The 13,133-nt window shown below is 40.0% G+C and overlaps 1 protein-coding gene across 1 annotated transcript; it reads right to left on the reverse strand.

The window, feature by feature from the left end:
- Positions 1-4,019: 4,019 nt before the first annotated feature.
- On the reverse strand, positions 4,020-10,462 carry CTXN3 (cortexin 3; the record flags this gene model as incomplete). The annotated part of the gene is made up of 2 exons (XM_082013012.1): positions 4,020-4,360; positions 10,432-10,462. 2 exons carry the CDS (start codon positions 10,460-10,462, stop codon positions 4,020-4,022), a joined length of 372 nt encoding a protein of 123 aa, XP_081869138.1.
- Between the last annotated feature and the right edge of the window lie 2,671 nt (positions 10,463-13,133).

Genomic DNA, 13,133 nt, shown 5'->3' on the forward strand with positions numbered 1-13,133 from the left:
CACCAAATCTATGCATTAAAAAAAAAGTCCAAAACTCTGCTGCAGAACTCCAGAAGGACTGAAAACAGTATGTGAAATGTGGGAAACCAATAGATCTCTTTTCATGCAAACTACATCAGTGTGAATAGACACTTGGTCACATTTTACAGACTAAGCATATTTCAATAAACCAGGATGAAAAAAATGAGATTTTGTGTTGGAGAAAATTGAGGTCATGGCCACAGATCCATTTTTTTGGCTTCTTTCCTGCAGTTCTTGGGGGTTTGTGGGCTGCTTCTCAGTGGTCATTGACATGGACAAGTTTGTTGATCTTTGCACCAAATTGAGTATAAATTTCTACCAAGTAGTCTACAGATCAGAACAGAGGTTGCAACTCCTAAGCTAGACTACTTGAGAGTGTCCCGTGAGACCACATCTCAAATGTGTAGTTCTAGTATCTCTGTGTAGAGCCCCAAACATGCAAAATCCCTGTGTAGCAGACCCATTAGGCTCACAGGGCCACATAGCCACACATCAGGTATCTTCAGGAATTCTTCTGGGGCCATGTGGTAAAAGCTGATCAAGGTGTGCTTCACAGGCTGCTTTGTCGAAATCAAGCATTACACATTTGCTCCGAGTACATAGCAGGCAGAACAAAAAGTAAAAATAAGACAAGTTTGTATTCATATTTCCTCTTACTTAGACAAAATTATTTTCTTGGAAACTTTAAAGTCCATTAAATTCTATAAACACCATCTCTGGTGAGGGAGAAATTTGCCCTGCTGCCAACTGCATCAGCCTTTTTCAGTCAGGTTGTTTTTCTCTCCCTGCTAGCACAGCGGTACTGCTGGATCCCAACTTCACCTACCTCTGAAAGAGAGCTCGGATCCTGCTACTTGCATGGCAATGACAGATGCATTTCGCTGCAGGTCCAACACACAGGTACATGTCCAGTGGTAACCTCTACATGGCGCTTGCAGACTGCACAGAGCCCTGGGTTTCTGTGGCTGTATCATTCCCAACACCTGAGATACTTTAAAGGTAGTTCCTGACGACACACGTTGCACCCAAACCTGCAGTGGAGAAGCAGAATTGGGGCTGTTCTCACACACATGCACCCCCGACACCTCTGAGAACAGACTCCCATCTCAGCTCCATGCTGTTAGGCCAGCACTTTCATTTAAGGATCATGACTGAGTTGTAAAAGTCTGGAAATCCTCATTGGAGTAAAACAACTTTACTCCCCTGTATCTACCAAAAAAGAGTTTTATCTGTGTCCTTATTTGGCTTTTTCTCTCCCCAGTAGCCCTTTGACTTAAACTCCTTGTAGTTAGATTGAACAAACTAACATAAATGTTACACACATTCCTTCTTTATCCACAGTATGTAAGGGTATAGTTGCTTAAATTATATAAAGAAATATTCATTTGAGAAAGAGTTTTTAAAGATCGCACAGGATTTTCTACAGAAACTGATATAGTAAACAAAAGCCTGTACCGGAGTGATGCAGAGCTGCCTGAGCACAGCTGCATTAGCACACAGACCCTCCCTTTACAGTCTTCTTAGTATTTCAGGTCATTCCACAGTGAATACATATTCTTGTAAGGCATAGCTATGTGCCAGAGGCTACTTTGTGGACTGGAATAGTACTCTTTCCATTCAAAGTCTGCTCTGTTTCTCTAGGCAAAGGAAAAGTGAGCTATCACGAAACTGAATCACCAGCATGTCATCCAAAAACTTCTGTTAGACTTTGAGAGTGCGAAGGAAAAAAGTCTCTGCCACGCTGGGGAACTGAATTTCCTATCTCTGTTATAGTCAATTTAGTAATATCAACAGATAGGCTGACTTAAAGTGACTGCTTAGCAAATTCCCCTTAATAGACTGACTTATCCTGGTGGTTTACAAAAATATCTCCTTGGAATGCTTCCAAACATACCAGAGATTCTGGCCGGCTAAGTCTCCAAAATAGTCCTCAGTTAGCAACTTCCAAACTCCACACAAGAATCAAGTTCTCTCACTTGAACACTGTGCTACATTCCCTTGACCAGAGTTATCACCTCCCTATTTAGGTGAAATTATGAGGAAAAGTATTTTTCTTTTAAAAGAAAATAAAGTGTGTAGAGTCTTCAAACAAACAGACCTTGACACAGGAGAGAAATCCCAGAGCAGAGGGAGAAACAGTTGCTGCTGCTTCATAAATATTGACAACACATTGCTTTAGGAAGCACTGGTGCAGCAACAGGAATGTCTGTTGTATGCCACATTGTTGTTACCTTTTGGAAATTACCTGAAAGTTCAAGTTTGCTTTCATCTAGGTGCCCTGGCACTGATAGGTAGGTAGCTGAAGCCTCATAGCTTCTGGAGAACACAGTTGTGTTCCTGTCCCTTTCTGCCCACTCCATCTTGAAGGTTACCACCCCTGTATCAAGCTGTGCTTCAGTTGCAGTAGTGACAGATCACATCCCAGCTTCTTTCTGTGGACTCGTCAGGGAGCTGTGTTTGGGGCTCTGGTTGCCCTCCTGTGAACTGTGATAGTCACCACGCAGAGGGACCCCTCCTTCCACTGCCTCTGCTACAAATAGCTGCAACCTTTCCCCGGTGGACAGGACAAGCAGCAAAGGGAAATAAATAGCTCTGAGTGCCACAGATAGAGTCAGAGCCTCAGCTCGGATGAGTCAGCACAGCCCCAGCTGTACCAGCTACGGGGCTAGCTTTGTTTCTCCATTAACAGGCTGCAAGCCAAAGCACAAAGGAAAACTTCCCAGCTGCTTGTCATTGTTACAGCACGAGTAAAATAGCTAAATCTAAAGCTTTGTCTGAAAACAGGCAGCATACACCTTCCCTTCCCCACTCCATGAGATGTTTAAGAAGCCCAGCAGCACTAGGACCTTTTCCAAGACTCTTCTGTGTTCAGGAGCGTGGCCTTTTCCCTCCTGGCAGTACATCAAATGTTGTTACCACTATAGTATTTCAATGCTGCTAAACAATGCCTGCAAACATCCACTTGGACTCTAAGTAGTTCTACTAAATTTTATGCAATCTTTTAAACCTTTCTTTCCCTGGTCAATCATCCAGGTACAGGTTTTTGTTTAAATTGACTACTAGGAATGGGTTTTCATTGTACAAATATATTCAAAGACATTTATAGGTGAAGAGGGTGGTGGTTATTTATTGATTCTTAGTACCAATGTTTCAGTTACCCAATTAGGAAACAAAAACAAGGCAGTGTGACCTACACAGCAAGTAAACACACCAAGTGAACGCTGGAAATGCAGCGTTTGAAATACGTGCAAGACTGAAATCTGTTTGCCTAAGCTGTTCTAAGAACAATGAAAAAACCTATCTTAATAGAAATCAGTTTTGGCACAAAAAGACAAAGATAGGCCAAAATCATTACATCCCTTATTTATAACAAAGATTACAGGCAGTGATTTTTTAGTATTAAGTAGCTTGATCACTGCTTAATGCTAAGAGCATCTTATTGAATACCGGGGAAAACATGGAGGAATCTTTTTCTCCTGAAGTTTTCTAGCTCTTTCAATCTTATCTTACAGAACGGGAAACTTCCTTACTTGTCTTCAGAGCATGTGAGATAGTAGAAGAGAGTAGGAAGAGTCTTGTGGAGCTTGAAAAGTTAATTTACTACATACAGATCACAAAAATACATTCTTACCTCATTTGTAAAATACATTCCTTCACTGACTCTTGTTAAGAATAAAAAAGCTACACAAGGGAAGACGTGCTCTAGCGTCTCTTAGCTGGTTATAAGAGATCGCATACACTACATATTGTTCCAATGCATTCTGAAGTTCTGCTAATGCAACCTTCATCTTTTTCCCAGTGAGGAGATTCACTAATCCACTTTCAAAAATTTAACTTGCTTTGGTCTTTAATTAAAATCAAGATGATTTTGTGCATGTTTGTATGTTGCAACTACTACAACATTTGAAAAAATGTAAACCAGAAACAAAATAAAGAGACATTCCAGGGTTTTTCTTTCTTTACCAGAGTGCTAAATAAGCCTCCATAATTCTCAGTCTCTAAGCAAGAGCATAGTCAAACTGGCCTTTCTCCAGTCCATCAAGTCCATCAGCCCAGGTTGAGGTTGGCATACTCCGGTAGGGGTCGAGGAGAATTCGGAAGCAGCGAACAATGAGGATTCCCAAGAAAATAAATAATAAAATCACAAAGGCAAACGTTGTTTTCTGTTCCAGAGTCATGCTAGAATTTGGTGTCATGTTCCCAGATGGCACCAAAGTGGCAGTGAATATCTCTCCATCCATCATCCAGGGAAGCTGAAACGAGTAATCCCACAGTTGACCTCTTTTCATCATCAGTTTGCTGAGGTCAGAGTAGAAGCCATTTAGATGCACTTTGCTATCTGTAGGGAAAGGGGAAGCAATGTTAACTGTGAATAGATATTTTGTTTGTTTACCAATACAACTTTCTGCTAATGGAGAAAAATGAGATGGAAGAGAATCTGACAGCAGGTTTGCTTGCCTTTGTGTCATATATGAGAGACCTGTTAGAAATCCTGTACTATTCTGTCAGCAGTGCAGAATCCAGACACCAATATTAAATGTCACTAGACCGTGAGCTGGCAGTAACCTCTCTCTACCTAGCATATCATTTTTAACTGGGGTTAGAACATTTCTTTCCTGCAAGGGGACAAACAAGGGGTTTAATCACGCTGTTCCAGTGGGTAGCCCATGGAAATGGCAAACTGCATGCCTTGCTGCAGGACACATGAACAGCAGTTGACGCTACCCTAAGTGCAGGAAGAGGAGTTTGAAAAACAAATGTAGTTATGGTTTTATACACAGTGACCAAGAATGTTTTGAGGTGAGATGGACCAGGATTCACTGCAAGCCAGTAAAATGTGCAGGGCCACACGATGGAAGGCAGCAGCAATTCCGTGCCTGTAACACACTGCAGCATTTATGAAGGAAAGGCATAAATAATTTGTGTTTGAAATGAGAGAAGATTTAGGAAGGCAGCCTGAAGTAAGTCAAGTAGTAATTTAGCTCAAGGGCAAACATTTCCTCATCTTACTTAAAATAGGAATCAGGTTTACAAAAGCAGTTAGCAAGAAAATGTTTTTTTATGTCACCAGCTCTGTCACATCAAGAGAATCGCCAGGATTTGGGACTGAACTTGGCTGTTTCCAGACAGCAGATCATATGCTGTGCTACCACCTTCCTGGCACATCTGCTCCCTTGACTCTCTGTTTGGGTGTCTGCCTGCTGTTAACTTCCTCCTCCCTTGCGCACTGGATTTTGCTAGCAGTCGGAGAGAAGCACCGCTGGATGACACAGCTTAGCTCTGGTCATCAGCACCACTGAAATTACCTGTAAAGTGTCCTCGGGAAAAGAAAGGCTTCAAAACTGGTTGAAGGATAACGCTGTCTCAGCTGAACATGTTGGGTTAATGGGAAGAGGAAGGAAAAGAAACAGAAGAACACAGTGCAGTACGTGGCATGCACAGGTGAAACTTTCACATGATTATAAGCACTCCGTCACTGGACTGGCATTGGTAATGATATATAAGCATGCCTCAGTAACAACAGTTTAACAGTGGATTAATAAGTGGATGAAGAAAGCACAGTCATACTAGAATATTGCCAGAATTATTCTAAAAACTGTACCTTAAACAAAACAAGAGCAAATATTAAACAAAAATATTGGAACTGCATGACTGTTATCGCCTGATATAATTCATGATGGAAAGGATAGAAAGATGAAAGATGTTAACTTCCAGTCTTTTGAAAGACTGTCTCAGCTGCCAGCTGATCTATTAGAGAGAGATAAAACTTTAGGAACAACCAGTTTAACAAATCTGACAGACTTTTTTTTGAGGGGGTGATACCTGGTGAAGGAAAGAATGAATTCTGGTGATAAATAAATTTGTTATAAAAAAGAAGAAACATATAAACTGAGACGGAGTGTATCACTGTGGCAGTGATGCTACAGTGAAGGCTGAAGGTTGGGTTGCCCCCATCTAAAAGACCTCTGGTATTCTGACTTCAGAAAGCTCTTCAGTGTGCGCATTATGTCGTGGTTTTTAATGTTATTTAAGCATATGCCCTCAGCTATACACATATTATGCACATTTAACAGTCTTTCCTAAAACTGCTGTCACAAAATGCAGTAACTATGCTTGCTCCCACAGATCAGAGTGTTTTAGGAAAGGTTTTCCTGACATTTTTTGAGTTATTATCTGAATACAGTTAGCAACTGTAGGAGAAAACGCAGAAAATCTGGGACTAGGAGAAAAGATCAACTTTTGATATGCTGGTTTTAAATGTCAATTAAATATTTGTCTTAGAATAGACAAATGATTCTGTACACCTTATTTTTCCAGTTTTGAAGAAACTTGTTTTTAGAAAGATACGAGTAATTAGTGACTCAGTAATAAGCAAATGCAGTTCATTATTTTCCTTTTGTGATCAGAGTAGGCACTGAAGTGGGATAATACAGAGAGAAGTTAGCTATTCGTTTTCATACCAGTAAGTTCAATTGACTGATTTTAGCAACAGGTGAGATGTCTGATTATTTTACAGTTAGCAGTTTTTCACACTCAGAATTTTTATGTTACAGATTATATGCAGTAAAATACTAAGACCACATTGCAAAGCTGAAAGGAGTGTATTTCCCAGGCTTTGGGCTTGCAGACAGTCTTCTGAGTGTGCTCGTTACACGGAATGGTTGCAAGCTTTTGGGGGAAGGCAGTTTGTCTCCACAGAAGGGCACAATACCTGGCATAACCACATCCCTTGCCCTCTTTGGACAACTTCTTCTGCAAGCTAAAACTTATATGAGATCATTAACCATCTCCTGTGTGACAAAATAGTTTTTAACTATCCCCTCTGATACAAGCACAGAGGTACTTGAGAAGATAACTGGCTAAAGATATTAATTAAGTGTATCTATAGACAGAAGTAAGGAGGCTTGGAAGCACCTTGGCTACAGCAACGTGGGCTTCCACACTCCTGTGTAAGGGAGCCTCTGAACGCCACATCTTCTTCCCTGCCCATCACTTTCTGTTGTGTCAGCAGAGCTCAGGTAGAAACCAGGTAATAGTAATAATAACAACACATCCTGAATGTGTTTCTTTTCAGCTTCTTCCAATCACTAAGAGCTGATCCAGGGTTACAGCATGGGTGGAAGAGCCTCAAGATTTTTTAAAATTTGTTGATGTAACCAAGATTCTTCTAGGTGCAGACGGACTTCTTTTTTTTTCCACACTCAAATAAAACAGTAACTGACAGAACAAACAGATTACCCCTCACTTAAATGCCTAGTCTTGATCTTTGAATGCTGAAGTGCCCCCTTCAATTACTTTCTGTCATGGGTTCCTTTCAGATGTGTCTAATCCGTTGTTTAATTACTACACAGTTGCACATCGCTCTATCCACATCAGGTTGTTATTATAAATTCCCCTTGCCACTGTGCATACATCCATTAGATTGTTCAATTATAGCTCTCTCTGAGGTGGTGCTTGCAGTCTAAGATACTAAATATATAAAGAAATAAAGAAACAGAGGAAAACTTGCATATCATTAATGGCATTAAATTGACAGGTTAGTCCTTGGCACTTCCTAAGCCTTAAGAGCCTTCACAGAGTTTGAGGTGCCCCCCGGCAGCCCTGTAGCTGAACTACGAGCATAGGGCCTGGTCAAATGTCACCAAAAGGTGACTTTTCTGGTTAAGCCACTAAGGTTTTTGACGTAAAAATGTCAATTGGATTAATTAGTTGATAGAGCTATCTACACATTTATATGAAAGATACAAATTCTCAAGACTCCAAAGAGTTAAACTTGTTCAAAGCACCTTTGGTCTTTCTGTGCTTTCAACATTTCATTTGTTTCAAAGTTGACTTTAATTGAAAATTGTTGTGCATTAAAAGGATTTCCTTAGGGCTCATGGTTTAAAGCTTCTCACTTTGAGAACAATAGGACTAACAGAAAGAATGGCTTTAAGATCTGCACCTTTAGGAACAACATATTTACAATTAAATTTGGCTTTGTTCTGTTGTTTAAAGTGCCCCCTGTTTATTGCCATGTACAACATAAATTGCATTTTGTATCAACGCTCAAGTGTTTATGTTCTTAGCATGAAAGACTTGTGTGGTGGTGAGCAGTCACAGCCAAAGAGACTGTAGGAAACCACATCCCAGTTTGCCGAGTAGAATCTTACTTTTACCTGTTTTGCCAATTTCTGCATCCCACCTGTTGATAAACTTGCATATCATCCCACCCATGTAGCTGCAATATAGCATGAATACTCTGAAACACACATAAGCTCTGAAGCTGACCTTCAGTTGACATAAATTTTTCCAATATAGTCGGAGGTACACACAGATTAGGATTGCTGGCCCTTTGTCTTTCAAAATACAGAGGAACTGGTAACTCAAGAAACTATTGAAGACATCCAGACTGAATGGATGACATCCGTGATATACACAATCTATGTGTGCATGGATGTAAAGCAAATATTTTAATTAAAAACATTAACAATGAAACATATAGAGTGGCAGCATCTGTGTATTGTTATTTCCTAACAGATTGCACAATGTTTTCTATAAATCACATAAAACAAATAGAAAAGCCTCTCAAACAAGCAATTTCAAAGGAGGAATCTGACCAGCAGAAAACCATTTGAGTCACAGGGGCTTGCAGCCTTGCTAACTAGACACGAGGCCAAATTTCCTGCTACTGCAGCTAGCTATACAGTTCTGCTGACTTAATTGCCATCTTGCCCACTCACACTTTTAGCCTTGTAAAATTTGATTGGTAAAAATTACAATTAAGCAATAAACACATCAAGTCATTAAATATCAAGACATTAAATATCAAGACATTTAAACTCATTAAACAGGATATTTTCTTCTCTCCTTTATGTGAACACCCAGGGACTTTCTTTCACCCTTCTTGTTCACTCGAGATTTACTGGCCTAATCTGCAAGGTTATGTGACTTCACTGGATGCTTCAAAATGTATGCCTGATATGCAGGTATCCTATATTAGTGGAGCAATTGGTTTTCCATTATGAAATATCTCATGGAATGTAGCAAGCACACAGCTGTGCCAAGACCATGTGCATGATTTTCCTATACCACCCATACTAGTTTCACTGATTACTCACTTCCTTAGCTACGAAAACACATGGCAAGTTTCTTCAGGCTCAAACATCTGTACACAAACTATTTGAGCAAAGATATTTCCATGCACTCACAGCTCAGTTGCTGTGATTGGCATTTTAAACCTACCTTAAATAAACAAAATTTGATTACAAAAAGCACCAGGCTAACAAATTAAATTACACGTGCCCTTCTTTTGTAGCCAAATGTGTCTTACGTTCCTTCATACTGTATTCTGTACTGCTGTTTGCTGCACAGTCTAAAGGGGTATATTAACAATGCCCTTTTCACCTATACTTCATCCTTTCCTTCTGACAAATTTGATATCAAGCTGGCATTGCCCTTCTCCTGCAGGCACATACTCTCATCATCTCTCAACAGCTCTTAAGGACAGACCTTTGTGTGCAAAAGGAGCCCCTTGGTGCACCATTCAGCTATTGACATTGTTAAAGCAAGTTGATGGGGTTAATTTTAGCAATAAAACAATGCTAGAAAGTGATCTGTTCTTTTTTCTTGTAGACTCTCTCCAATATCATGCACTTCACTTTAATGCACCATAGAATATTTAAAATGCAAGCTCACCTTTAATGTGTTCATGTGCACACATAGTATTTTGAATTCCTCTACATAAGCTCTGTCAGGATGATTTATACACAAAAAAGGTCAAAGTTATTCTAAAAGCTTGAATCACTCCCTACATTTGCTACAGTAATTGCTAGCTTTATGAGATACTACTTGTGAAGAACTGAAGGTATGAAGCTGTGGAACATCAGTATATTTACACCATCATCTGTGCGATGGCTTGAAATATACACCCAACAGACTGTTTTCTTCCCTCTGTATACACTCTTCTTTAAAAAGAGAGTGTACACGTACAGAAGCATCAGTCTTGCAACCCTTCTCCACAGAAAATATCTTAAATGTATAGTGGTAATAAAATAACAAAAAATGTGAAACCAAGTCAATAACATGGCTAATATCCTTATAGGCTGGATCCTACATGAATCAGCAAGTTGAAAATTTGTTGCCTTAACTGTCATAAATCCTTACCAAAAATTTTTTTCAGCTCAAAATGACAAGAAATGGATTTTATAGTACCCTTTCTGGCATCAGTAAAACATGAAGAAAGTAAACAGGGAATATACAACAATATCATCAGTATACATTAATGTAATTTTTGTTACTTTAAAGTCTACAATGTCCTACAATGTTAGACATAATAGACAATATTAGTCAGGTATAAGCAATATAAATGTTATAACTTTATAAAATGAATGAAGAAAATTAGACAATCAATTTTTGTGAAACAAATACCTTCATCTAGTCGAGAAGGAACTTGACCCATTTCCCACTGCAGCAGTTACAGGTAGTTACAAGGATCTTTGGTTTCCATTCTTCTTGTATTTCTAAGCATAAAGGATCAGGGACTGCCAAGGAACTGGTGCATACCCAATTTCAAAATCTGCCTTTTGAAGGCTTAGGATTTTACACAAAAAAAACCCTACAAACTCGAATGAAGATCCTATTTGTGTGTTAAAAGTAATTAGCTGACAATACTGTCATTTTTTTAAAGTGAGGCTGTAATTTCAGTTGCCTCAGCAACTCTTCAATGGATTCTGCTTGGCTGAGTACAGCAGTTGGTCGCCTCGCAGCCTGTCTGAAACCATCTTCAGTAGAACATTAACATTCGAAAGGTGTACCAAAAAAACCAGCCAAAAAATCCCACAGGGTATTCCCATACCTTTGCAAAATCAGACCTATAATCTGCTAGTGCTTCTCTCCTCTATTGATTGTTGTCAGTAATCTGTCTTTTTAACACCAATTAACACTCCTTTTATCAGTCAGTCTGAATATTGATTGCAATTTGTGATCTTCAGCCAAATACATTAATCCCTTACACTTTTTAAAATGCAATGGATTATATGAACACCAATTGTGTACTTTCTTTAGAAAATAAACAGACCATGCAATGGGAGAGGATATAGTCAGTAACATTTACTGCTTAACTTCTGAATTTACATCTAGGGATTTTTGCCCTGGGAGTTGTACTCGTTTCCATGTATTAAAGCTGCCCTTGATATAGCTGCTTTTCATGCTGAGGGAAGGTTCCTGTTTTCCTTTCCCATGAGAAAAATGAAGTCAGTTTTAGAATGTCAGTCAGATAGGCTGATTAAAAAATGTAAGGGTTTGTTTGTTTGGTTTTTTCCCCTAAGAGTTTCTGCTTAAAAACAAGCAGACACATACACACACACACACGGAGACCCCAAATCATTTTAGGGTGACAGAATGTCATTTGTTTTGATCTCTTACAGGGAATTTCAGTTTTCAGATATCACATATCTCCGTAGACTAAAAAAAGAATATGGAATATTATTTTCCTCATGTTTCCTTCAGTTTTCTGGTATGGACAATGGATTTGATGCTCACAAGAATTATCTTCCTTTCTCTGCCTCTTGAGGATTTCCCTTGGAAGCATCCTTTATTTTAAAACATTAACCCTGCCAACCTCATTGTGGTTGGCAGGGTCAATGCTGTGGAGCGTGGGACCATGGTTTTGTGCATGTAATAGGACAAAATACGCTTGCAGAGATGATGCAAAGCTGCCACCGAGATTACCACAACGCAGAGATGGTCATTTTGTGGACACCCATGCAGACAACCAGAGATTTCCACGCACCCTGGGGGTGGTCTGTTTAAACCCATTCACAGTCTGGCTTTTCATGCTTTAAACAACTATAAAGGAAGAGGAAAGCACCTCCTCTTGCTCTCACATAAAAACTTCCATGCAGGGCTTCCTCAGCACCTTGTCCTTTGCAGGCTAAGCAGGTAACAAGGGCTATGCAGGGACGTAGGCTTGGCACACCCAAATATTCTGTGCAACTGTGACTATTTCAGTCGCATGTTTCTTTGCAGAGCGGTTACACAAGTATACACCTCAGTACAAACCACGCGGCAGTCTGCCGTATGAATGCGTTATGATCACATCAGGGTATAGCTCTGTCTCTGCAGGAAGACATTTCCGGAAGGATTTTTCAACTCCTTGTTCGTTGCACGCGTGGGCACAGGTCAGTCTCACCCTGTGCTCTGCACCCTCCGCATCCCTCAGGATCTATTCCTCCAGACAAGCTTCAAAAAGGCTGTCCGAGGGCCCCTTCCTACACTTCCCCTAGTCCCATCATCATCTCTTTCTGTGACTTTGAAGACCCAGCTTGTAATTTCCCTTTTTAATTCCTTGGGGATTTTCCACTTTCTGCACCTGAACTCCGCACAGCTAGATTTGATCCACCCCACTGCTATAGCAAGCAACTTCTGGAAGGATAATTGACAAAGTTTAGTAATGCCTCCTTGTCTGGGAGATTCATGACAAGACTTGACAAAAGAGGCTCGATTACATTCCCAGCAGATTTCTGGCATAGGGATTTCATAACATCAGACAGAAGCTTTATAATTTGCATTTAAGTTCTCTTACAGACTCAGTAGCAGATTACTGCAGCACCACTGCTCTGTGATCCAGGCAAGCTGGTGTGCTTTCTGGGGTGTACCTTCTTGGTCATGAAGAAATCCTTCATCACATACTTCCCTTTAAACTATTTTCATTGTGATACAAGTTGTCATCTTCTCAGCTCCAAAAAACTAAGCAAGTCTGCAAGAAAAGAAGGAATTATTAATTTCTTACAGGAAGACAGATCATAACACCGAGAATTTATAATCTGGCAATGAGGGAACTCCCACAGAAGGGGAGGTTTGCTCCTATCACTCTATATGCATTTTATATTAAGTAGCCATTAGATGAAAAAAAAAAAAAGTCAGATATAATCCTGGGAGCCACCTGGGTAACATATAAAAAAGCTGGAAACTGCTGCCACATTGTGTGAGTTGGACCCCAGAGGAGACATATGCAGTGCTTTTTGCTAGGATCTGGTCCCAGTAAAATTAAAGCAGGAGCCAGGAATTAAGTGGAAAATCCCTGGGGTGTCTGTAACCACGTTGGTCAGAGAGGGAAGAGAAGAGGACAG

This window comes from Phaethon aethereus (assembly GCF_964289735.1).
Source record: "Phaethon aethereus genome assembly, chromosome: Z".
Taxonomy (NCBI): domain Eukaryota; kingdom Metazoa; phylum Chordata; class Aves; order Phaethontiformes; family Phaethontidae; genus Phaethon; species Phaethon aethereus.